The following is a 23,895-nucleotide window of genomic DNA, read 5'->3' on the forward strand; positions in this document are numbered from 1 at the left end:
TGGGAAGTCAGAGGAAACACCATCATTAGAATATTTATTTTTATATGGTAACCAGAACCATACTCTAACCATAGTCATAAGGACACACAATAACAGTAATAATGAAGAATCTTACACAGATCAAATCAAGATATGAGTATATTACAATTATCATGGAGAGGATGAGATATGTGCTCACCAGTATCTTGGGGGTGGAAAACATGGGTTCCTGCTCCTTAGGCACAATGCGGATGTAGAAGACGGCAGGGAAGATAAAGATGAGACAGGGGGCAGATGTGGCACCTGGAGGAGGAACAGGAGGATGGAGGAAGAGGAGGAGAGATGAAGGTCAGGGCTACAGATCATTTTACACAGGACATCCAGTAGAACAAACTGTCCAAAATCAGAATATGGGCCAAGGCCAACATTCACAAACACTGTCAGATTTTCCTCTTTTAGTGGATGATGATTGGTGCTGTGGCTTGATCCATGTTACAACTGTCGTCATGGAGAGAAGAAGTGGACCAAAATGCAGCAGAGTTAGTGTTCAGCATCATTTAATTCAAAAAAAGATCACTGGAACACTACAAAACAAGAAAATACCGACAGCTCAACAGTACTGACAGCATAACACACTGAACAGAAACAATTACCCACAACCCCAAAGAAAAACACACACTACTATATAGGACTCGCAATCAAAGGCAACTCAACACACCTGCCTTCAATTGGGAGTCCAATCCCAATTAACTAACACATAACACAAAACTTCTGCCACGTCCTGACCAAAACTAATACAATTACGCCCTCTGCTGGTCAGGACGTGACAGTACCCTCCCCCTCAAGGTGCAGACCCCGGAATGCACCTTAAAAAAGAAAACACAAAAAATCCCCAATACCCCTACAAAATCAATAAACAATACCCCCTAAACAATAAGGGAGGGAAGGGAGGGTGGCTGCCGTCAACGACGGCACTGTGCTACACCCTCCCTCCCCAACCCACCTATCCTGGAGGTGGCTCAGGTGCGGGACGTGGACCTCTCTCCACCTTCGGCGTCGCCGGGCAGACGGGCCACTCGGGCTGGGCCGGAGGACAGGCGGGCCACTCGGGCTGGGCCGGAGGGCAGGCGGGCCACTCGGGCTGGGCCGGAGGGCAGGCGGGCCACTCGGGCTGGGCCGGAGGGCAGGCGGGCCACTCGGGCTGGGCCGGAGGGCAGGCGGGCCACTCGGGCTGGGCCGGAGGGCAGGCGGACCACTCTGGCAGACCCGGCAGTCGGGCCACTCTGGCAGACCCGGGCAGTCGGACCGCTCTGGCAGACCCGGGCAGTCGGGCCGCTCTGGCAGACCCGGGCAGTCGGGCCGCTCTGGCAGCTCCTGACTGGCGAGGCTGAGCTGACGCACTAGACGCCTGATGCGTGGGGCTGGTACTGGACGTGCCAGCCTGGAGACACGCACCTCCATGCTAGTGCGTATAGCGGGCAACACCGGACCGTAGAGGCGCACTGGCGGTCTTGAGCGCAGGGTTGGCATCACCCCTTCAGGCTCAATGCTTACTTCGCCCTGGCACATGCGGGGCGCTGGTGGACCAAAATGCAGCAGAGTTAGTGTTCAGCATCATTTAATTCAAAAAAAGATCACTGGAACACTACAAAACAAGAAAATACCGACAGCTCAACAGTACTGACAGCATAACACACTGAACAGAAACAATTACCCACAACCCCAAAGAAAAACACACACTACTATATAGGACTCTCCAATCCCAATTAACTAACACATAACACAAAATTTCTGCCACGTCCTGACCAAAACTAATAGAATTACGCCCTCTGCTGGTCAGGACGTGACAATCCATGACCTTTAACCACCTTGACTTTGACCTCCATAACATGAAACATGTTGTTCATTCAAGGGAAAGAGATTTAAAAAAATATTGCCTCAGGTCATGTGTTTATCATTGAGTCAATAAGCGCTGGGCCGCTGGTCACGTTTTGTGTTTGTCACGACTTCCGCCGAAGTCGGTTCCTCTCCTTGTTCGGGCGGTCGACGTCACCGGCTTTCTAGCCATCGCCGCTCCATTTTTCATGAATCCATTTGTTTTGTCTTGTTCCCTGCACACCTGGTTTTCATTCCCCAATCAATCTACATGTATATATTCCTCTGTTCCCCATCACGTCTTTGCGAAAGATTGTTTGTGTTGCGTGTTTATTGTTTATGCGCCAGACTGGTTTGTTTTTTCCGTGGTATTTCACAAAGATGTTTATTGTTAAACAAAAGTCTTGTGACTGTTTTGCGCGTTTTGCACTTTTGCCTCAATAAAGTGTGCGCCTGTTCACAAATCTCTGCTCTCCTGCACCTGACTTCGATACCAGTAGCACACACCTGACAGTGTTGTGTTTTAAAGCCAGACACAGTGGAGATATTATCAAAACAGAGAGCCGCTGCAAAAGAGAGAAAGTGAATCAAGAATTACAGGTGCAGGTGCATAACCACACATAACCACACATTTAAACATGTAAAACATCCCAGACTACAGCAACGTCTACGTGTCAAATATTTTTGGCTAGGTCAGGTAAAGTATGTAAATTTAAAGGGACGGTTTCTGTTCCTGGACTAAAAAGCACTTTCAATGGAGAATCGTCATTGAATCGTCATTAATACAGGACTAGGTTTAATCTGTATTTCTTAGTCCAGGACTAGGTTTTATCTGTACTTCTTAGTCCAGGACTATGTTTGATCTGTACTTCTTAGTCCGGGACTAGGTTTAATCTGTATTTCTTAGTCCAGGACAAAATTTTATCTGTACTTCTTAATCCAGGACTAGGTTTAATCTGTGTTTCTTAGTCCAGGACTAGGTTTAATCTGTACTTCTTAGTCCAGGACTAAATTTAATCTGTGCAACTAACCGATGATGCCGAAGATTCCCAGGATGTTGGGGGCGAAGATGACCAGAATGTTGATTAAGGAGAGCAGGGTGATGGCGATAGCCACATGACGAAGCCAGTTAAACGATTTACTGGAGAAAAACATCTGGTTCAAGGCCCTGCGCACCTGAGGGGTCAGAGAAAGAGAGAGAGAGAGAGAGAGAGAGAGAGAGAGAGAAATACAGAGAGAGAGAGGGAGGGGGAGAGAGAAATAAGGAGAGAAAGAGGCAGAGTGAAGGAATAAGTAAGTTACTGTCAGAAACAACAGTGTCATTCCTCTTCAAATGAGCATTTTACTGTAATTCATCAAGCCATGACACCCACCATTTCAGATTAAGACATGAGGAATCAAACTAAATGTAAGCCACCCCCAGACACCACGCCAATCCCACCCCAACGGCCAGTATACAATATCAGTTTTCTATGTCTTTAAGAAGAGGGAAGAGGTTATAGTGGAGAAGGGGGAGGGGGTGTAACTTACTGGGAAGAGCACGATGGGGACAGTCAGTGTGACAGCGGTGAGGACAGCCAATCGCACGCACAGGATCAGCGTGTCATAAGGGTCGATTCTGCTGTATGTGTGTAGCAGCTCTGGCTCAGTCTTACCTGTCATGGTAACATCAGGGTAACATCAGGGTAATGTCAGGGGGTAACATCAGGGGGTAACATCAGGGTAATGTCAAAGTAACATCACGGGGTAACACCAGGGTAAGATAAGGGGGTAAGATCAGGGGGTAACATCAGGGTAACATCAGAGGGTAACATTAGGGGGTGACATCGGGGTAACATCAGGGTAAGATCAGGGGTAACATCAGGGTAACATCAGGGGTAACATCAGGGTAACATCAGGGTAACATCAGAGGGTAACATCAGGGGGTAACATCAGAGGGTAACATCAGGGGGTAATATCAGGGTAACATCAGCGGGTAACATCAAGGTGACATCAGGGAGTAACATCAGGGGGTAACATCGGGGGTACGATCAGGGTAACATCAGGGGGTAACATCAGGGTAACATCAGGGGGTAAAGTAACATCAGGGGTAACATCAGGGGGTAACATCAGGGGTAACATTAGGATAACATTAGGGTAACATTAGGGGTAACATCAGGGTAAAATCAGGGTAAGATTATGGGTAACATCAGAGGTAACATTAGGGGTAACATCAAGGGGTAACATCAGGGGTAACATTAGGGATAACGTGAGGGCAACATTAGGGGTAACATCAGGGGGTAACATCAGGGGTAACATCAGGGGGTAACATCAGGTTAAGATCAGGGGGTAACATCAGGGGATAACATCAGGGGGTAACATCAGGGTAACATCAGAGGGTAACATCAGGGTAAGATCAGAGGGAACATCAGGGTAACATCAGGGGTAACATTAGGGGTAACATCAAGGGGTAACGTCAGGGGTAACATTAGGGATAACATCAGGGGTAACAGGGGTAACATCAAGAATCACAGTATTGTACACTGAACCTCCAAACTTAGCCTTACTTATGTTGACTCAGACATTGAGGTCTGCTGTTCCTCATTGAAAGACAAAAACAACATGTGTCTCAAGCTATAATAATTTGGGCACCCTGAATCCAAGATGGCGTAGCAGTCAGGCGTCTTTGTCTTTGTCCTGTCGTGTCCCTTGTATATATCTTTTTACATCTTTTTCTTCGCATATCTTTTTAAACTATTTTCCTAAACCTCAACTTCTAAATACTCTCCTGCAACCCGCCTCACCCAATGTGGTGTGGATCTGTTTTTTTCTAAAATATTTCTATTTACTTCAGATCTGGAATCCCTCAACTGAGGCTAGCCAGCTAACTACCTACCAGCTATCAGTCAGCAAACCATTGCTAGTGGTTATCAGCTAACCTTTAGCTCGGAAAGCTCTCGCCAGTTCGAACAACGTGACTCAAACCAGAGCATAACGGACCTATTATTATTAAAAACAAATTTTCCCCCCATATCCCTGGATTCCTACCGCAAACTCTGAACATTTTCATCTGGATCTTCGCAACTAGCTAACCCCAATCCCGGGTGACTACTCCTGGCTAGCGTTTCCATCCCGGAGCAAGCACCAATTAGCCTGAAGCTAGCCCGGCCAGGGCTCCTGTGCTACCACCGAAGCCCACTCCTGGGCTACAATATCCGGACCCCTTCTACTGCCGTTACGGGACACGGAACCCCGCCGATCCTCTACGACTGGAATACCGACATAATCTGCCCAAGGATTCCAACAGGGCCCTCAGGTGCGACGTCCGCTGAAGGCCCATTCTGCTAACCGGCCTGCTAGCTATCTAGAGCTACTTGGAACCCTACTAATTCCACAACTGGTCTATCGACGTCACCGCACAAAGAGGCAAAAACAGACTTACCCCCATTGCGACGTCCCCCAAAGGCTAGCTTGCTTGTCCCGGTCTGCTAACTGCTAGCTTGCCTGCCCCGGTCTGCTAACTGCTAGCCCCGGTCTGCCAACTGCTTGCTTGCTAACCCGGTCTGCTAGCTGCTAGCTTGCCAGCCCCGGTCTGCTAACTGCTAGCTTGTTTAGCCCCGGCCTACTAACTGTTAGCTTGTTAGCATCGGCCTGCTAACTGTCTGAATCGCCGTGTCCCCAGTCAGCCCAACCACTCACTGGACCCATATGTTCACTTGGCTACGCATGCCTCTCTCTAATATCAATATGCCTCGTCCATTACTGTCCTGGATAGTGATTACTGTCATATTTCACTGTAGAGCCTCTAGCCCTGCTCAATATGCCTTAACCAACCATGTTGTTCCACCTCCTACCTATGCGATGACATCACCTGGTTTAAACGTCTCTAGAGACTATATCTCTCTCATCATTACTCAATGCCTAGGTTTACCTCCAATGTACTCACATCCTACCTTACCTTTGTCTGTACACTATGCCTTGAATCTATGCTATCGTGCCCAGAAACCTGCTCCTTTTACTCTCTGTTCCGAACGTGCTAGACGGCCAGTTCGTATAGCCTTTAGCCGTACCCTTATCCTACTTCTCCTCTGTTCCTCTGGTGATGTGGAGGTTAATCCAGGTCCTGCAGTGCCTAGCTCCACTCCCACTCCCCAGGTGCTCTCATTTGTTGACTTCTGCATTTTAACATTAGAAGCCTACTCCCTAAGTTTGTTTTACTTAGCCGTGTCTGAATCCTGGCTTAGGAAAACCACCAAAAACCATGAAATCTCCATCGCTAACTATAACATTTTCCGCCAAGATAGAACTGCCAAAGGGGGCGGTGTTGCTATCTACTGCAAAGATAGCCTGCAGAGTTCTGTATTACTATCCAAGTCTGTACCCAAACAATTCGAGCTTCTACTTTTAAAAATTCACCTTTCCAGAAACAAGTCTCTCACTGTTGCCGCTTGCTATAGACCTCCCTCTGCCCCCAGCTGTGCCCTCGATACCATATGTGAATTGATTGCCCCCATCTATCTTCTGAGCTCATGCTACTAGGTGACCTAAACTGGGACATGCTTAACACCCCGGCCATCCTACAATCTAAGCTTGATGCCCTCAATCTCACACAAATTTTCAATGAACCTACCAGGTACAACCCCAAATCCGTAAACACGGGCACCCTCATAGATGTCATCCTAACTAACTCGCCCTCCAAATACACCTTTGCTGTTTTCAATCAAGATCTCAGCGATCACTGCCCCATTGCCTGCATCCGTAATGGGTCTGCGACCAAACGACCACCCCTCATCACTGTCAAACGCTCCCTAAAACACTTCTGCAAGCAGGCCTTTCTAATCGACCTGGCCGGGGCATCCTGGAATGACATTGACCTCATCCCGTCAGTAGATGATGCCTGGCTATTCTTTAAAAGTGCCGTCCTCACCATCTTAAATCAGCATGCCCCACTCAAAAAATGTAGAACTAGGAATAGATATAGTCCTTGGTTCACTCCACACCTGTCTGCCCTTGACCAGCACAAAAACATCCTTTGGCGTTCTGCATTAGCATCGAATATCCCCAGTAATATGCAACTTTTCAGGGAAGTTAGGAACAAATATACACAGGCAGTTAGAAAAGCTAAGTCTAGCTTTTTCAAACAGAAATTTGAATACTGTAGTAATAACCCCAAAAAGTTTTGGGACACTGTAAAGTCCATGGAGAATAAGAGCACCTCCTCCCAGCTGCCCACTGCTCTGAGGCTAGAAAATGCTGTTACCACCGATAAATCCACTATAATTGAGAATTTCAATAAGCATTTCTCTACGGCTGGCCATGCTTTCCACCTGGCTACCCCTACCCCGGTCGACTGCCCGGCACCCTCCACAGCAACCCACTAAAGCCCCCACCCTTTCTCCTTCACCCAAATCCAGATAGCTGATGTTCTGAAAGAGCTGCAAAATCTGGACCCATACAAATCAGCCGGGCTAGACAATCTGGACCCTCTCTTTCTAAAATGATCTGCAGAAATTGTTGCAACCCCTATTACTAGCCTGTTCAACCTCTCTTTAGTATCGTCTGAGATTCCCAAAGATTGAAAAGCTGCCGCGGTCATCCCCCTCTTCAAAGGGGGAGACACTCTAGACCCAAACTGCTACAGACCTATATGTATCCTACCCTGTCTTTCTAAGGTCTTCGAAAGCCAAGTTAACAAACAGATTACCGACCATTTCGAATCCCACCTTACCTTCTCCGCTATGTAATCTGGTTTCAGAGCTGGTCATGGGTGCACCTCAGCCACGCTCAAAGTCCTAAGCGACATCATAAACGCCATCGATAATACACATTACTGTGCAGCCGTATTCATCGACCTGGCCAAGGCTTTCGACTCTGTCAATCACCCCATACTTATTGGCAGACTCGACAGCCTTGGTTTCTCAAATGATTGCCTCGCCTGGTTTACCAACTACTTCTCTGATAGAGTTCAGTGTGTCAAATCGGAGGGCCTGTTATCCGGACCTCTGGCAGTCTCTATGGAGGTGCCACAGGGTTCAATTCTCGGGCCGAGTCTTCTCTGTATACATCAATGATGTTGCTCTTGCTGCTGGTGATTCTCTGATCCACCTCTACGCAGACGACACCATTCTGTATACTTCTGGCCCCTCTTTGGACACTGTGTTAACTAACCTCCAGACAAACTTCAATGCCATACAACTCTCCTTCCGTGGCCTCCAACTGCTCTTAAACGCAAGTAAAACTAAATGCATGCTATTCAATCGATCACTGCCCGCACCTGCTCGCCCGCCCAGCATCACTACTCTGGACGGCTCTGACTTAGAATACGTGGACAACTATAAATACCTGGGTGTCTGGTTAGACTGTAAACTCTCCTTCCAGACTCACATTAAGCATCTCCAATCCAAAATGAAATCTAGAATCGGCTTCCTATATCGCAACAAAGCATCCTTCACTCATGCTGCCAAACATACCCTTGTGTAACTGACCATCCTACCGATCCTCGACTTCGTTGGTTGGCCCTCGCTTCATACTCGTCGCCAAACCCACTGGCTACAGGTTATCTACAAGTCTCTGCTAGGTAAAGCCCCGCCTTATCTCAGCTCACTGGTCACCATAGCAGCACCCACTCGTAGCACGCACTCCAGCAGGTAAATCTCACTGGTCACCCTCAAAGCCAATTCCTCCTTTGGTCGTCTTTCCTTCCAGTTCTCTGCTGCCAATGATTGGAACGAACTGCAAAAATCTCTGAAGCTGGAGACTCATATCTCCCTCACTAGCTTTAAACACCAGCTGTCAGAGCAGCTCACAGATCACTGCACCTGCACATAGCCCATCTGTAAACAGCCCATCTATCTACCTACCTCATCCCCATACTGTATTTATTTATTTATCTTGCTCCTTTGCACCCCAGTATCTCTACTTGCACATTCATCTTCTGCACATCTACCATTCCAGTGTTTAATTGCTATATTGTAATTACTTCGCCACCATGGCCTATTTATTGCCTTAATTTACCTCATTTGCACTCACTGTATATAGACTTTCTGTTTTCTTTTGTTCTACTGTAATATTGACTGTATGTTTTGTTTATTCCATGTGTAACTCTGTGTTGTTGTATGTGTTGAATTGCTATGCTTTATCTTGGCCAGGTCGCAGTTGCAAATGAGAACTTGTTCTCAACTGGCCTACCTGGTTAAATAAAGGTGAAATAAATAAATTAAAATACAATTACAGTGTGTAGTATTCAATAATGACCACAAGGGGGAGTTATGCTCTTATTTCCAAAAGACTGAGAAAACGCACTTACTGCAAACAAGTGTTTCGGTAATAATAATTTATTACAATAACATTATTATAATGATGTTTGACATTACAACTGTTCAATAACATTGCACATGTTCAGGAGGGAACAGGAGGAGTGTCCAATATGGATACGATGTTTATGTTTCAACTGTACATTACTGCAAATATAGTCTCATGGACTATGAGGCATTTGTTTTGTATCTTATGTTAGCTTTTTGCAAGTCAGAAAATTATTTAGAAATACAATGTCTCTTTAGAACCTATGCAAAATACTTGATTGGTTGGAGAAGTGGCAAGTGTAACTAGTTTCCATCTGGACTCTTCTTAACACCAGATACGTGAGACTACTTTCTGAGGAGAACCTCCCAGGCTTTCCAACTTAACGTGATAAGCCTGGGCTTCTGAGACTACGGCACACATAATCATGACTACGGTATATTTCAGCCTGAGGAAAGGGCAGGAGTTTAAGTGGTGAAGAGGAGGTGCTCACCGTAAAAGGTCAGGTAGCCGAAGAGAGCAGCCAGGAAGTACATGGTGTACATCACCAGGATGGAGAGGTTGGAGACATGCTGCATCCTCCTCTGAGAAGGGCTGGATAACACACACACCACACACACACACACACACACACACACACACACACACACACACACACTGGTTAACAGACAACATTGACAGGATAATCTTGTGGTTCCAATCCAATGGCTCAGTGGGTTAGGGTAAAAGCAATGTTCTCTCAAATTTTGTTCCGTCACTGAGCAAATTTCAGGTCTGCTGAGCGCAAACTTCCAGCGTGCGTTTACTGTGAACACTGAGGGTGTACCTGCTTAAAATTACAGTTTTAACAGTGGCCAAGTAGGCTACTGTGGCTATTTGATCATAATGTAGCCCTTCCAGAGTGGCCTACCCTAAAAAAACTATGGAGAAAATACATCCCATGACATTTTAACAGGGAAATGGCTGTTCTATCATTCAGCCTACGATAGCAGCCAATGTGTGGTGTTCAATGTAGGCCTACATTCCATGAGACTTTTGAAAAAAAACATGCAGGGCTTGACATGAATCTGTTTATCCACTTGTCCTTCAGACAAGGAGGTGACAGAAAATGTTGTTGTGTTGTTTGACGCAAGAAACCACTTTACAAAATAAAATGCATTATTATTCCCACATTATTACAGAGAATCAGACAAATTATTCTACCCTCTGCCTATTGGCTACTTAGCTTATTCAAACCTGTCTCAAAACACAACACTGCCCCTTTAAGACAATAAAAAAGCTTTACCCGATTCCCTTTTCCTAAGATGTCTAAACATGAACATGTTTTGTGCTTTGTAGAAAGCAATCACTCCCACATTGCTGACTACAAATTATCTATAACTGGGCTAATAACTCACTAACTAGCAAAGGATATGAACAAATGTGCACACGTGGCTACATGCAGCTCTCGCTATGATGTCAAAACAAGCAGTATCTACTCACGACCGCTCATGCTGTAAACACAATCCAGTTCAAAGAGAATAGCACAGATCCATATATGGCAATGGTCTGTTTACATATAGGTCTACTGCAGTGCTGATTGGTTATGCTGCACCGGTCTGTGTAGAGTAGGGGTTGAGTAGTGGGTGTCAATGCAATAGAATCCTACTCCGATGATTCTGCCTACAACAAACTCTCTTGCATAGTTCGTTTCGTTTCGGTATGCTGCATTGAAAGTGGCTAATATTGACTTGATTCAATCACAGTTGCCACAGTAAAGGAAAACGTTGTTAGTGTTAACTAACAGGGAAAACTAGAAAGTTGAGTGAAGTTCAATCTCATGCTTCTCTTCATGGGCTGATATTTCTTCTGCTCTCTGCGCTGCAGTCTCTGGCTACTGAGCGGCAGTCTCGGGCTGTCTGAGGTCCTGAGCGCTCTGAGGCAGGTTTTCATCAAGGAACTCTCTGTACTTTGCTCCATTCACCTTTCCCGCGATCCTGGCTAGTGTACCAGTCCCTGTTGCTGAAACCATCCCCACAGCATGATGCTGCCACCACCATGCCTCACAGTAGGAATGGTGCCAAGTTTCCTCCAGATGTGACGCTTGGCATTCAGGCCAAAGAGTTCAATCTTGGTTTCATCAGACCAGAGAATCTTGTTTCTCATGGTCTGAGAGTTCTTTAGGTGTCTTTTGGCAAACTCCTTGCGGGCTGTCATGTGCCTTTTACTGAGGAGCAGCTTCTGTCTGGCTACTCTAACATAAAGGCCTGATTGGTGGAGTGCTGCAGAGATGGTTGTCCTTCTGGAAGGTTCTCCCATCTCCACAGAGGAACTCTGGAGCTCTGTCAGAGTGACCATCGGGTTCTTGGTCACCTCCCTGACAATAGCCCTTCTCCCCCGATTGCTCAGTTTGGCCAGGCGGCCAGCTCTAGGAAGAGTCTTGGTGGTTCCAAACTTCTTCCATTTAAGAATGATGAAGGCCACTGTATTCTTGGGGACCTTCAATGCTGCAGACGTTTGTTGGTACCCTTCCCCAGATCTGTGCCTCGACACAATCCTGTCTCGAGCTCTACGGACAATCCCTTCGACCTCATGGCTTGGTTTTTGCTCTGACATGCTGTGGGACCTTATATAGACAGGTGTGTGCCTTTCCAAATCATGTCGAATCAATTGAATTCACCACAGGTGGACTCCAATCAAGTTCAATGGAAACAGGATGCACCTGAGCTCAATTTATCATAGCATAGGGTCTGAATACTTATGTAATTAAGGTATTTCTGTTTTTTATTTTTTATTCATTTGCAAAAATGTCTAAAAACCTGTTTTCACTTTGTCATTATGGAATATTGTGTGTAGATTGATGAGTACAAAAAACTATTTCATCCATTTTAGAATAAGGCTGTAACGTAACAAAATGTGGAAAAAATCAAGAGGTCTGAATTCGTTCCGAATGCACTGTATACTATATGCATGTAGGAACCTATGAACAGAGGTTTAGTGGTGACACTAGGGAGGCACCATGTGGAGACAGACGGAACAAGTTTGGGTAAGGTAGGCATACTCACTTTCGGAGCTCAGTGTAGATAGGCAGAACCTCAGGATGGCACACAAAGGCAAAGGCCAGGATGGGGATGGTGTATGCTGTCTGTGAAGGAAACACACAAACACCTAATGTTACCATAGACCAGCCTCAGAGGGACTACTCATTTACAAGACTTGCATGGCCTGCACCTTTGCAGTACATAGGTGAGCAAAGTGAACGAAGTTTATGGAGTTTTAGACCATATTTATTGCACCACTTTTGACTATGGTCAAAAGTAGTGCATTAAAAAGGGAATAGGGTGCCATTTGGGAAACAACCCTAACCCTAGCCCAGGGCTGGTGAAACATTGGCCCTGTGGTCTGGTTTACTGTACCTGAGAGTTCATGGTGAACATTTTTGCACCACAGTGGGAGTCATCCACCTCGTGCACCAGACCGTTATCATGGAGAGCGTGGTTATCAGTGACGTTCAGGTGGATGTCCAGGTGAGGGACCGTGTGATTGGCTGCAGAGAACTCCTCAAACGGACAGGGGATCTGGAACTTCTTATAGATCACCTACAGAGGAAGTATAGACTCAGTGAGCATAGCCTTGCTATTGAGAAAAGCCGCCGTAGGCAGACCTGGCTCTCAAGAGAAGACAGGCTATGTGCACACTGCCCATAAAATGAGGTGGAAACTGAGCTGCACTTCCTAACCCCCTGCCAAATGTATGACCATATTAGAGACACATATTTCCCTCAGATTACACAGACCCACAAAGAATTTGAAAACAAACCCACATTTGATAAACTCCCATATCTATTGGGTGAAATACCACAGTGTGCCATCGCAGCAGCAAGATGTGTGACCTGTTGCCACAAGAAAAGGGCAACCAGTGAAGAACCAGTAATTATTTGCACATAATATGACATTTGAAATGCCTTTATTCTTTTGTGAGTGTAATGTTTACTGTTCATCTTTTTATTGTTTATTTCACTTTTGTTTATCATCTATTTCACTTGCTTTGGCAATGTAAACTTGTGTTTCCCATGCCAATAAAGCCCCTGAAATTGAATTTAAATTGAGAGGAGGAGAAGGAGAAGGGGGAGGAGGGAGAGAGAGAGGAGGAGGAGGAGAAGGTGGAGGAGAGATAGAGAGGGAGAAGGAGGGATAGAGAAGGAGGAGGAGGGGAGGAGAAGGAGGGATAGAGGGAGAGAGAGGAGAATGGGAGGAGGAGGGAAAAGGGAGAGAAGGGATAGAGGGAGAGAGAGGAGGAGGGAGAGGAGAGATATGGGAGAGAGAGAGGAGGAGGATGGGATAGAGGGAGAGAGAGAGAAGAGGAGGAGAAGAAGAGATAGAGGGAGAGAGAGAGGAGGATGGATAGAGGGAGAGAGAGAGAAGAGGAGGAGAAGAAGAGATATAGGGAGAGAGAAAGGAGAAGGGGGAGGGAGAGAGGGAGAAGAGAGATAGAAGGAGAGCGAGAAGAAGAGGAAGGAGAGGAGAGATGGGGAGAGAGAGAGGAGGAGGATGGATAGTGTGAGAGAGGAGGAGGAGGATGGATAGAGGGAGAGAGAGAGGAGGAGGAGGAGAAGAAGGGATAGAGGGAGAGAGGAGGAGGAAGAGGAGGGGGAGAAGAGATAGAGAGAGTTGGAATAGGAGGAGGAGAGAGGTAGGATACACATCAAGCAACACAGCAACATGTCTGAGATCAGTGTCATACACACAAAGGGAATAGACATGAGTATGAGAGATGAAGGAGGGATGAAGGAGGAAGAAGGAGGGAAGGAGAGGTAATATTATGGAGCTCAGAAAAGCTATTTCTTATGATTAGATGAGTCAGTCTGAGAGGAAGGGAGAGGAGGGAGAGGAATGAGAGGAAGGAGGGAGGGAGGAGGCGAGGAAGCAAAGGGAGGAGAGAGGAGGGAGGGAGGAGGGGGAGAGGAGGGAGAGGGAGAGGAATGAGAGAAGGGGGAGAGGAAGGAGAGGAGGGAGAGGAGAGTGAAGAAACAAACGTACCGCACTGAGGAAGAAGACCATGCAGCTAAGGGAGAAACCACTGGTATAGCCCAGGTAGCCTGTAGAGCACAAAACAATGACATATTAGAAATAATGTAATAGAATTGTGAGCTATTTAAGTTTGGTGGTCACACTAGATGTAGGCTACTAATGGTGGAAAGACCACATCCAATTACATACCTTTAACATGGAAATGAGTACCAGTGACAGGAGGTGATTGCTGCTCTTCATTTCTTAAAATGTAATCAGTGTGCTCAGCTGCAGGGGTGTGGACCAATCATGATTGCCAGTGCAACACACACATTGTGTTGCACTGTGTGTGTGTGTGTGTGTGTGTGTGTGTGTGTGTGTGTGTGTGTGTGTGTGTGTGTGTGTGTGTGTGTGTGTGTGTGTGTGTGTGTGTGTGTGTGTGTGTGTGTGTGTTTGTGTGTGTGTGTGCGTGCGTGTGTGTGTGTGTGTGTGTGTGTGCGTGCGTGCGTGTGTGTAACCGCACCACAATGCAGCATCTCATCTGTGTTAGTGTTGACTTGGTCATTGACTTGGTCAGCAGAACCAATACCGGGCCAGGAGAGCGGGAGCGGTGTGAGGGTCTGATTGGCTGCTGTGTGACCCAGGAGAGTTGTCAATGCTGTCAGGACCTCCACACGGCAAAGGAAGCCCTATTAATTACACCCTGCGGTATTCCTCCACCTCACCCCTTCACCTCCACCTTGCTTCAGTAAGAGTGTAGCTCTCACATCTAACCACATGTACCTGTTATAACCTAATGTAAAGCTGGCTGAGGCTTTCATAAGACCTGGCCCAGCAGGACAGCTGTGCATGTGTCCTTATGTAGTGGAGGTGGTTCAGTGAACTACACTCTCTTGATGACTAGCCTTGCCTGAGACCCGAAGATTCATGTTAGCTCCCAGAGCCTAACGGCTGGCCTTTAGCTTAGTTAGCTAACACAGTATTCAGTTGTGTGTTGTGGACAACCCAGGTTTATTATGTGGTTAGTGTCACATACGAGCTTGCTGTTATTTTGTGGGAAAACAAAGAGGTTAGAAGGGAGAAGAAGAGGTGCAACTCACCCAGCTGCTTCATCAGGGCCAAAGGAAGGATGACGCTAATGGAAACCATGATCACCAGGTAGTTCCCATTCAGGTACCACAAACTAAGAGCGATATATTTATGTATATATAAATATATATATAGAGCGAGAGCGAAATAGAGAGAGAGGCAGAGAGAGAGAGGGGCAGAGAGAGAGAGAGGGAGAGAGGGGCAGCGAGAGACAGAGAGAGAGGGGCAGAGAGAGAGAGCGAGAGAGTGAGGGAGGCAGAGAGAGAGAATTTTAAAATCCCCTTTATTGAGTCAGCACATGAACATTCAACCCTCAGTAATCATGCACCACCGTGCTCATGTAAGAAAAAACAGACATTGAGAGGGTTTATAAGGACAAGATCCCCCTCATTGTCAACAGAACACAACCCCCTCTGAAGGCCCTATGTATGGATGAAAAGCCTGTCCGTACAGTTCTTTCTGGTCTTCTAGATGGCTATCTTGGCTACTTCTGACAAAAAATGTAGCAGGATTACCAAGCCCCTGTGCCTGAAACTGTACTTTGGTCTTAGGAAGAAAACCTCCCCCACGGCTGAAAAACAGCTGGTTAGCAGGGTAAACATCCCTACCAGTTGTTGGACACTTTATGAAGAAATGAGCTAACGACTCAGAACAAAACAGACAACCTTCCTAAATGCTTGGCTCTAGGTGCACCACATTTCTATTGGTGTCTATCGCCCCATGTATGATCCTCCACTGGAGTTCAGCTGTCCGTTTGTCAATTGGCAACTTTTGAGGATGTGTCTGGACCAAACAACTCGGCCCACCTCGTTGACATCACCCCTGCCAAAGAACGTGCATGTGTGTTGTGTACATGAGAGAGAAAGAGAGAGAGAGAGAGAGAGAGAGAGAGAGAGAGAGAGGAAATTGCATAACACCACACTAAATGTTCTGATTGATTGATTAAGTCACTGCCGCTGAGTCAGAATATAGTCTGTCTAATAGTTCTGCTCTGGTCTATTCTGTGAGAGCCATAGAAACAGTCTAGGTTTACAGTAGAACACCTGGGTTTACAGTAGAAGCACTCTCTTATATAAGGCTATTGATTTACATGGGCGTTGATAGTTCCAATAAGGGTAGCATATAGGGACCCACCCGACACATACTTTCCTTCCACCCAAACATACTTTCCTTCCACAGGGCCTTGGCCTGAGCTCCAGTACATGTGAGGAGCAGGTCTGGGCTGGGAGGCCCTATTCTTAGCCCAGCTCCCCTCCCGGTCTCCAGCCAAACACAGGCAAGGCCGGTGCTCTCTACATGCTCTATCCTCATCTGAGAGGTCTGCTACATCATAACATACGTGATCCAGACGGATTTGAGGCTCCTAAATAGCCACTAATAATGCATACTGTAGCTATAACGGTCTCCATATGCACGTCAACAGGCATTGAGATGTGTCACGTTGCATTCTCAGCGCTGAGAATGTTGGACACAGGGTGACCCCATGGTCAGATCAGTTGAACTTCTTCAGTTTATGTCTCAGTTGTTGAATCTTGTTATGTTCATACAAATATTTACACATGTTAAGTTTGCTGAAAATAAACGCAGTTGTTGCTGAGTTTATTTATATAGTTTTAAATGTTAGGATTATTTATTTGCGTTGTTCCAAATGTCTGAATAAAAATGACAGTTAGTGTAGAATGGTGCTGAAGGGGGGGTTTGCCCAGGGAGCCATACAAGCTAGAACCGTCACTGCCTTTAGACTACAGCATATTGTCTTCTAAAGCCTGGGTATCAGAGGGTCTCTGGTTAAGCTGCTAAACCTGTTATTCTTAACACTCTCTGTGAGCCAGACCATACAACAGACAGGGCTGGCCTACAGCCTACAGTGTGCTAATGCACTGTCCTCTGTGTGAGTGTGTGCATGTATGTGTGCGCGTCTGCTCTTGTGTGGGGAGGAGGGCTGGAGGGACTTTAGAGAGTCCCCTAGGAAGCAGGAAGCACAGGCCATGACCTTTCATGTCATTTGAATCCTTATGATCATGTTTTATTAGAGGTCAGGACCTGGGTGGGGGTGGGGGGTCTTGACCCTGCGTCAATCCCACGTTTCATCCACCTGTCCATCTCCTGCTCTGTCTCAGAGTCTCTCTTTGAAGAAGAGTACCTTACCTTATGTTCTATCCAGCTGCCTATGATGTCATATATACTGAACTGTACATACTATCCTCTTCCTTTGTATGTAGCCTCTACTATCCCCTTCCTTCATGTAGCCTCTACTATCCTCTTTCTTCATATGTAGCCTCTACTATCCTCTCCTTCATGTAGCCTCTACTATCCTCTTCCTTCATATGTAGCCTCTACTATCCTCTTCCTTCATATGTAGCCTCTACTATCCTATTCCTTTGTATGTAGCCTCTACTATCCCCTTCCTTCATGTAGCCTCTACTATCCTCTTCCTTCATATGTAGCCTCTACTATCCTCTTCCTTCATATGTAGCCTCTACTATCATCTTCCTTCATGTAGCCCTCTACTATCCTCTTCCTTCATGTAGCCTCTACTATCCTCTTCCTTCATATGTAGCCTCTACTATCCTCTTCCATCATATGTATCCCTCTACTATCCTCTTCCTTTGTATGTAGCCCTCTACTATCCTCTTCCTTCATGTAGCCTCTACTATCCTCTTCCTTCATATGTAGCCTCTACTATCCTCTTCCTTCATGTAGCCTCTACTATCCTCTTCCTTCATGTAGCCTCTACTATCCTCTTCCTTTGTATGTAGCCTCTACTATCCTCTTCCTTCATATGTAGCCTCTACTATCCTCTTCCTTCATATGTAGCCTCTACTATCCTCTTCCTTCATGTAGCCTCTACTATCCTCTTCCTTCATATGTATCCTCTACTATCCTCTTCCTTCATATGTAGCCTCTACTATCCTCTTCCTTCATGTAGCCTCTACTATCCTCTTCCTTTGTATGTAGCCTCTACTATCCTCTTCCTTCATGTAGGCTCTACTATCCTCTTCCTTCATGTAGCCTCTACTATCCTCTTCCTTCATGTAGCCTCTACTATCCTCTTCCTTCATGTAGCCTCTACTATCCTCTTCCTTCATGTAGCCTCTACTATCCTCTTCCTTCATGTAGCCTCTACTATCCTCTTCCTTCATGTAGCCTCTACTATCCTCTTCCTTCATATGTAGCCTCTACTATCCTCTTCCTTTGTATGTAGCCTCTACTATCCTCTTCCTTTGTATGTAGCCTCTACTATCCTCTTCCTTCATATGTAGCCTCTACTATCCTCTTCCTTCATATGTAGCCTCTACTATCCTCTTCCTTCATGTAGCCTCTACTATCCTCTTCCTTCATATGTATCCTCTACTATCCTCTTCCTTCATATGTAGCCTCTACTATCCTCTTCCTTCATGTAGCCTCTACTATCCTCTTCCTTTGTATGTAGCCTCTACTATCCTCTTCCTTCATGTAGGCTCTACTATCCTCTTCCTTCATGTAGCCTCTACTATCCTCTTCCTTCATGTAGCCTCTACTATCCTCTTCCTTCATGTAGCCTCTACTATCCTCTTCCTTCATGTAGCCTCTACTATCCTCTTCCTTCATATGTAGCCTCTACTATCCTCTTCCTTCATATGTATCCTCTACTATCCTCTTCCTTCATGTAGCCTCTACTATCCTCTTCCTTTGTATGTAGCCTCTACTATCCTCTTCCTTCATGTAGGCTCTACTATCCTCTTCCTTCATATGTAGCCCTCTACTATCCTCTTCCTTCATATGTAGCCTCTACTATCCTCTTCCTTCATGTAGCCTCTACTATCCTCTTCCTTCATATGTAGCCTCTACTATCCTCTTCCTTCATATGTAGCCTCTACTATCTTCTTCCTTTGTATGTAGCCTCTACTATCCTCTTCCTTTGTATGTAGCCTCTACTATCCTCTTCCTTCATGTAGCCTCTACTATCCTCTTCCTTTGTATGTAGCCTCTACTATCCTCTTCCTTCATGTAGGCTCTACTATCCTCTTCCTTCATGTAGCCCTCTACTATCATCTTCCTTCATATGTAGCCTCTACTATCCTCTTCCTTTGTATGTAGCCTCTACTATCCTCTTCCTTCATGTAGGCTCTACTATCCTCTTCCTTCATGTAGCCCTCTACTATCCTCTTCCTTCATATGTAGCCTCTACTATCCTCTTCCTTCATGTAGCCCTCTACTATCCTCTTCCTTCATGTAGCCCTCTACTATCCTCTTCCTTCATATGTAGCCCTCTACTATCCTCTTCCTTCATATGTAGCCCTCTACTATCCTCTTCCTTCATATGTAGCCTCTACTATCCGCTTCCTTCATATGTAGCCCTCTACTATCCTCTTCCTTTGTATGTAGCCTCTACTATCCGCTTCCTTCATGTAGCCTCTACTATCCTCTTCCTTCATATGTAGCCTCTACTATCCTCTTCCTTCATATGTAGCGCTCTACTATCCTCTTCCTTTGTATGTAGCCCTCTACTATCCTCTTCCTTTGTATGTAGCCTCTACTATCCTCTTCCTTCATATGTAGCCTCTACTATCCTCTTCCTTTGTATGTAGCCTCTACTATCCTCTTCCTTTGTATGTAGCCTCTACTATCCTCTTCCTTCATGTAGGCTCTACTATCCTCTTCCTTCATATGTACCTCTACTATCCTCTTCCTTCATGAAGCCTCTACTATCCTCTTCCTTCATATGTAGACTCTACTATCCTCTTCCTTTGTATGTAGCCTCTACTATCCTCTTCCTTCATGTAGGCTCTACTATCCTCTTCCTTCATGTAGCCCTCTACTATCCTCTTCCTTCATATGTAGCCTCTACTATTCTCTTCCTTTGTATGTAGCCTCTACTATCATCTTCCTTCATGTAGCCCTCTACTATCCTCTTCCTTCATATGTAGCCCTCTACTATCCTCTTCCTTTGTATGTAGCCTCTACTATCCTCTTCCTTCATGTAGGCTCTACTATCCTCTTCCTTTGTATGTAGCCTCTACTATCCTCTTCCTTCAAATGTAGCCCTCTACTATCCTCTTCCTTCATGTAGCCTCTACTATCCTCTTCCTTCATATGTAGCCTCTACTATCCTCTTCCTTCATATGTAGCGCTCTACTATCCTCTTCCTTTGTATGTAGCCCTCTACTATCCCCTTCCTTCATATGTAGCCTCTACTATCCTCTTCCTTCATATGTAGCCTCTACTATCCTCTTCCTTCATGTAGCCCTCTACTATCATCTTCCTTCATGTAGCCTCTACTATCCTCTTCCTTCATATGTAGCGCTCTACTATCCTCTTCCTTTGTATGCAGCCCTCTACTATCCTCTTCCTTCATATGTAGCCTCTACTATCCTCTTCCTTCATATGTAGCCTCTACTATCCTCTTCTTTCATGTAGGCTCTACTATCCTCTTCCTTCATATGTAGCCTCTACTATCCTCTTCCTTCATATGTAGCCCTCTACTATCCTCTTCCTTCATATGTAGCCTCTACTATCCTCTTCCTTCATGTAGCCTCTACTATCCTCTTCCTTCATATGTAGCCTCTACTATCCTCTTCCATCATGTAGCCCTCTACTATCATCTTCCTTCATGTAGCCTCTACTATCCTCTTCCTTCATATGTAGCATCTACTATCCTCTTCCTTCATGTAGCCTCTACTATCCTCTTCCTTCATATGTAGCCTCTACTATCCTCTTCCTTCATGTAGCCTCTACTATCCTCTTCCTTCATATGTAGCCTCTACTATCCTCTTCCTTCATGTAGCCCTCTACTATCCTCTTCCTTCATGTAGCCTCTACTATCCTCTTCCTTCATGTAGCCCTCTACTATCATCTTCCTTCATATGTAGCCTCTACTATCCTCTTCCTTCATGTAGCCTCTACTATCGTCTTCCTTCATATGTAGCCTCTACTATCCTCTTCCTTCATATGTAGCCTCTACTATCCTCTTCCTTCATGTAGCCCTCTACTATCCTCTTCCTTCATATGTAGCCTCTACTATCCTCTTCCTTTGTATGTAGCCTCTACTATCCTCTTCCTTTGTATGTAGCCTCTACTATCCTCTTCCTTTGTATGTAGCCTCTACTATCATCTTCCTTCATATGTAGCCCTCTACTATCATCTTCCTTAATATGTAGCCTCTACTATCCTCTTCCTTCATGTAGCCCTCTACTATCCTCTTCCTTCATATGTAGCCTCTATCCTCTTCCTTCATATGTAGCCTCTACTATCCCCTTCCTTCATGTAGCCTCTACTCTCCTCTTCCTTCATATGTAGCCTCTACTATCCTCTTCCTTTGTATGTAGCCTCTACTATCCTCTTCCTTCATGTAGGCTCTACTATCCTCTTCCTTCATGTAGCCCTCTACTATCCTCTTCCTTCATATGGAGCCCTCTACTACTTCCTTCGTATGTACCCTCTAGTATCCTCTTCCTTCATATGTAGCCTCTACTATCCTCTTCCTTCATGTAGCCCTCTACTATCCTCTTCCTTCATGTAGGCTCTACTATCATCTTCCTTAATATGTAGCCTCTACTATCCTCTTCCTTCATGTAGCCCTCTACTATCCTCTTCCTTCATATGTAGCCTCTATCCTCTTCCTTCATATGTAGCCTCTACTATCCTCTTCCTTCATGTAGCCTCTACTATCCTCTTCCTTCATATGTAGCCTCTACTATCCTCTTCCTTTGTATGTAGCCTCTACTATCCTCTTCCTTCATGTAGGCTCTACTATCCTCTTCCTTCATGTAGCCCTCTACTATCCTCTTCCTTCATATGGAGCCCTCTACTACTTCCTTCGTATGTACCCTCTAGTATCCTCTTCCTTCATATGTAGCCTCTACTATCCTCTTCCTTCATGTAGCCCTCTACTATCCTCTTCCTTCATGTAGGCTCTACTATCCTCTTCCTTTGTATGTAGCCTCTACTATCCTCTTCCTTCATATGTAGCCCTCTACTATCCTCTTCCTTCATGTAGGCTCTACTATCCTCTTCCTTCATATGTACCTCTACTATCCTCTTCCTTCATGAAGCCTCTACTATCCTCTTCCTTCATATGTAGACTCTACTATCCTCTTCCTTTGTATGTAGCCTCTACTATCCTCTTCCTTCATGTAGGCTCTACTATCCTCTTCCTTCATGTAGCCCTCTACTATGCTCTTCCTTCATATGTAGCCTCTACTATCCTCTTCCTTTGTATGTAGCCTCTACTATCATCTTCCTTCATGTAGCCCTCTACTATCCTCTTCCTTCATATGTAGCCCTCTACTACTTCCTTCGTATGTAGCCTCTACTATCCGCTTCCTTCATATGTAGCCCTCTACTATCCTCTTCCTTTGTATGTAGCCTCTACTATCCTCTTCCTTCATGTAGGCTCTACTATCCTCTTCCTTTGTATGTAGCCTCTACTATCCTCTTCCTTCATATGTAGCCCTCTACTATCCTCTTCCTTCATGTAGCCTCTACTATCCTCTTCCTTCATATGTAGCCTCTACTATCCTCTTCCTTCATATGTAGCGCTCTACTATCCTCTTCCTTTGTATGTAGCCCTCTACTATCCTCTTCCTTCATATGTAGCCTCTACTATCCTCTTCCTTCATATGTAGCCTCTACTATCCTCTTCCTTCATATGTAGCCTCTACTATCCTCTTCTTTCATGTAGGCTCTACTATCCTCTTCCTTCATATGTAGCCTCTACTATCCTCTTCCTTCATATGTAGCCCTCTACTATCCTCTTCCTTCATATGTAGCCTCTACTATCCTCTTCCTTCATGTAGCCTCTACTATTCTCTTCCTTCATATGTAGCCTCTACTATCCTCTTCCATCATGTAGCCCTCTACTATCATCTTCCTTCATGTAGCCTCTACTATCCTCTTCCTTCATATGTAGCATCTACTATCCTCTTCCTTCATGTAGCCTCTACTATCCTCTTCCTTCATATGTAGCCTCTACTATCCTCTTCCTTCATGTAGTCTCTACTATCCTCTTCCTTCATATGTAGCCTCTACTATCCTCTTCCTTCATGTAGCCCTCTACTATCCTCTTCCTTCATGTAGCCTCTACTATCCTCTTCCTTCATGTAGCCCTCTACTATCATCTTCCTTCATATGTAGCCTCTACTATCCTCTTCCTTCATGTAGCCTCTACTATCGTCTTCCTTCATATGTAGCCTCTACTATCCTCTTCCTTCATATGTAGCCTCTACTATCCTCTTCCTTCATGTAGCCCTCTACTATCCTCTTCCTTTGTATGTAGCCTCTACTATCCTCTTCCTTCATGTAGGCTCTACTATCCTCTTCCTTCATGTAGCCCTCTACTATCCTCTTCCTTCATATGGAGCCCTCTACTACTTCCTTCGTATGTACCCTCTAGTATCCTCTTCCTTCATATGTAGCCTCTACTATCCTCTTCCTTCATGTAGCCCTCTACTATCCTCTTCCTTCATGTAGGCTCTACTATCCTCTTCCTTTGTATGTAGCCTCTACTATCCTCTTCCTTCATATGTAGCCCTCTACTATCCTCTTCCTTCATGTAGCCTCTACTATCCTCTTCCTTCATATGTAGGCTTTACTATCCTCTTCCTTCATATGTAGCGCTCTACTATCCTCTTCCTTTGTATGTAGCCCTCTACTATCCTCTTCCTTTGTATGTAGCCTCTACTATCCTCTTCCTTCATGTAGCCTC

The 23,895-nt window shown here is 45.4% G+C and overlaps 1 protein-coding gene across 5 annotated transcripts in view; it reads right to left on the reverse strand.

Annotated features, from left to right (window-relative positions):
- LOC106566062 (sodium-coupled neutral amino acid transporter 3) overlaps positions 1–23,895 on the reverse strand; it is a 71,655-nt gene that overhangs the window by 3,152 nt on the left and 44,608 nt on the right. For 3 of the 5 annotated variants that reach the window (XM_082959414.1, XM_082959412.1, XM_082959413.1), the window contains 8 exons: positions 15,221–15,303; positions 14,151–14,209; positions 12,528–12,710; positions 12,177–12,256; positions 9,626–9,726; positions 3,385–3,509; positions 2,886–3,030; positions 520–1,556 (listed from right to left, as the gene is read on the reverse strand). In XM_082959414.1, coding sequence (XP_082815540.1) covers positions 889–1,556; positions 2,886–3,030; positions 3,385–3,509; positions 9,626–9,726; positions 12,177–12,256; positions 12,528–12,710; positions 14,151–14,209; positions 15,221–15,303 — 1,444 coding nt within the window. In that variant the 3' untranslated portion in view covers positions 520–888. Of the gene's footprint in view, positions 1–178; positions 283–519; positions 1,557–2,009; positions 2,421–2,885; positions 3,031–3,384; positions 3,510–9,625; positions 9,727–12,176; positions 12,257–12,527; positions 12,711–14,150; positions 14,210–15,220; positions 15,304–23,895 lie in introns of those variants that run through there. The other 2 variants (XM_014133878.3, XM_082959415.1) reach the window with 2 other exon arrangements.

This window comes from Salmo salar, chromosome 12 (genome assembly GCF_965601325.2).
Source record: "Salmo salar chromosome 12, fSalSal1, whole genome shotgun sequence".
Lineage (NCBI taxonomy): Eukaryota > Metazoa > Chordata > Actinopteri > Salmoniformes > Salmonidae > Salmo > Salmo salar.